This window comes from Loa loa (genome assembly GCF_000183805.2).
Source record: "Loa loa unplaced genomic scaffold supercont3.654, whole genome shotgun sequence".
NCBI classification, from domain to species: domain Eukaryota; kingdom Metazoa; phylum Nematoda; class Chromadorea; order Rhabditida; family Onchocercidae; genus Loa; species Loa loa.
The window spans coordinates 1,805-3,092 of NW_018108834.1; the positions used below are offsets into that span (position 1 = coordinate 1,805).

Below are 1,288 nucleotides of genomic sequence, written 5' to 3' on the forward strand. Positions count from 1 at the left end.
TTTATAATAAAAATAGAACTAATCACTTGATAATAAATATTACTACTATCCAATCTGTTAATCAAACTTACGTGCAATTGTTGGAATGTTGCAATGAACTTATATCCAAATATCGAAATTTTATAAAGGACCTTTATTGGGCTATTTGCAGTAAGCTAATGTATCTGGAATGTTAAACCACTACATAAGAGGATAGGATCACTTATCCTCCTAGTGGTCAGTGGTCAAGTCCAAAAGCTCGAGTAGTCTTTCGATCCGATAGCTCTTAGCTACAAAATTTAGCTACGAAATCCTACGCCTTGCTGAGTCATTCAACCGGACAGTTAACGCAAAGCACTCAAGGCGACAGATTAGCCAAGCACTCAATTTGACAACGGTTCAACAGCGAGAAGCAGCACTTCACTTCACAGTCACTTCTCCTTTGATGTTGAGATTGAGCACATCTGCTAATGAGGAAGTTCTACATCTGATGAGATGGTTCTATGCAATTTCCTCTTCTTATAAAGTAATCTAATCTTTTATGTAAATATTTCTTTTATCAGTGAAATTATTGTCGACTTTGTAAGAACCTTAAATGGAGCTGTTATCTTAAGCCCAACCACTTAGGGTCAATATAGATGCATTCTAATAAATGCATTCTGGGCATTCAAAAATAACTCTTTTCTGTCGAAGATCACAAAATGACTGTTTCGTCGCGTACAACTCGATCTTTGACTGATGATTAAATAGACTATAACTCTCAATTCCATCTTCTAATTTCACCATCAAATAACATTGTTTCATTATAATTGTTATACCTCTACTACTGAATAAACCTTTTTCTTGCTATTCAACACATACAAACAAAAACATTCATAACACAGGGTATCAAACTGTAAAGGCGGGAAGGATGGGCTATTGATCGAAGTGTTGGCGACTAAGTGTAAAGGATAGTGTGATGCATGTTTGACAGGGAAAACTTTCCTGTGAGATTTTCTTTCTCCATATATATCTAGGATTAGGAGGGGAACTTTATTAAGCTCAATCGGGGTTATCATGATGCCTTTTGGTATGGTCCATGATGCACGACTGATAACTCACTGGATGGGAAAAAAATCAGTAAAGGAGTTAGTTAATTATACGATGAGACGAAGATATCAATGCACCAATAATAGGACTCAGGTGATTACAGCTCGACAAGCGATGAATGAGGTGAGGGGGATTTATCTCGCAATGTTTTCGCATACTGGATCAAACTGTAATTCTTCCCAATGGTATCTCAGAATCAGAGTTGTATTTGAAGTTCATT

The 1,288-nt window shown here is 36.4% G+C and overlaps 1 protein-coding gene across 1 annotated transcript; it reads left to right on the forward strand.

Annotated features, from left to right (window-relative positions):
• Positions 1-282: 282 nt before the first annotated feature.
• Positions 283-514, forward strand: LOAG_14043 (hypothetical protein; the record flags this gene model as incomplete). Its single annotated transcript, XM_003149546.2, has 1 exon — positions 283-514. A coding segment is annotated over one exon (232 nt), but the record flags the coding sequence as incomplete, so codon positions are not given.
• Between the last annotated feature and the right edge of the window lie 774 nt (positions 515-1,288).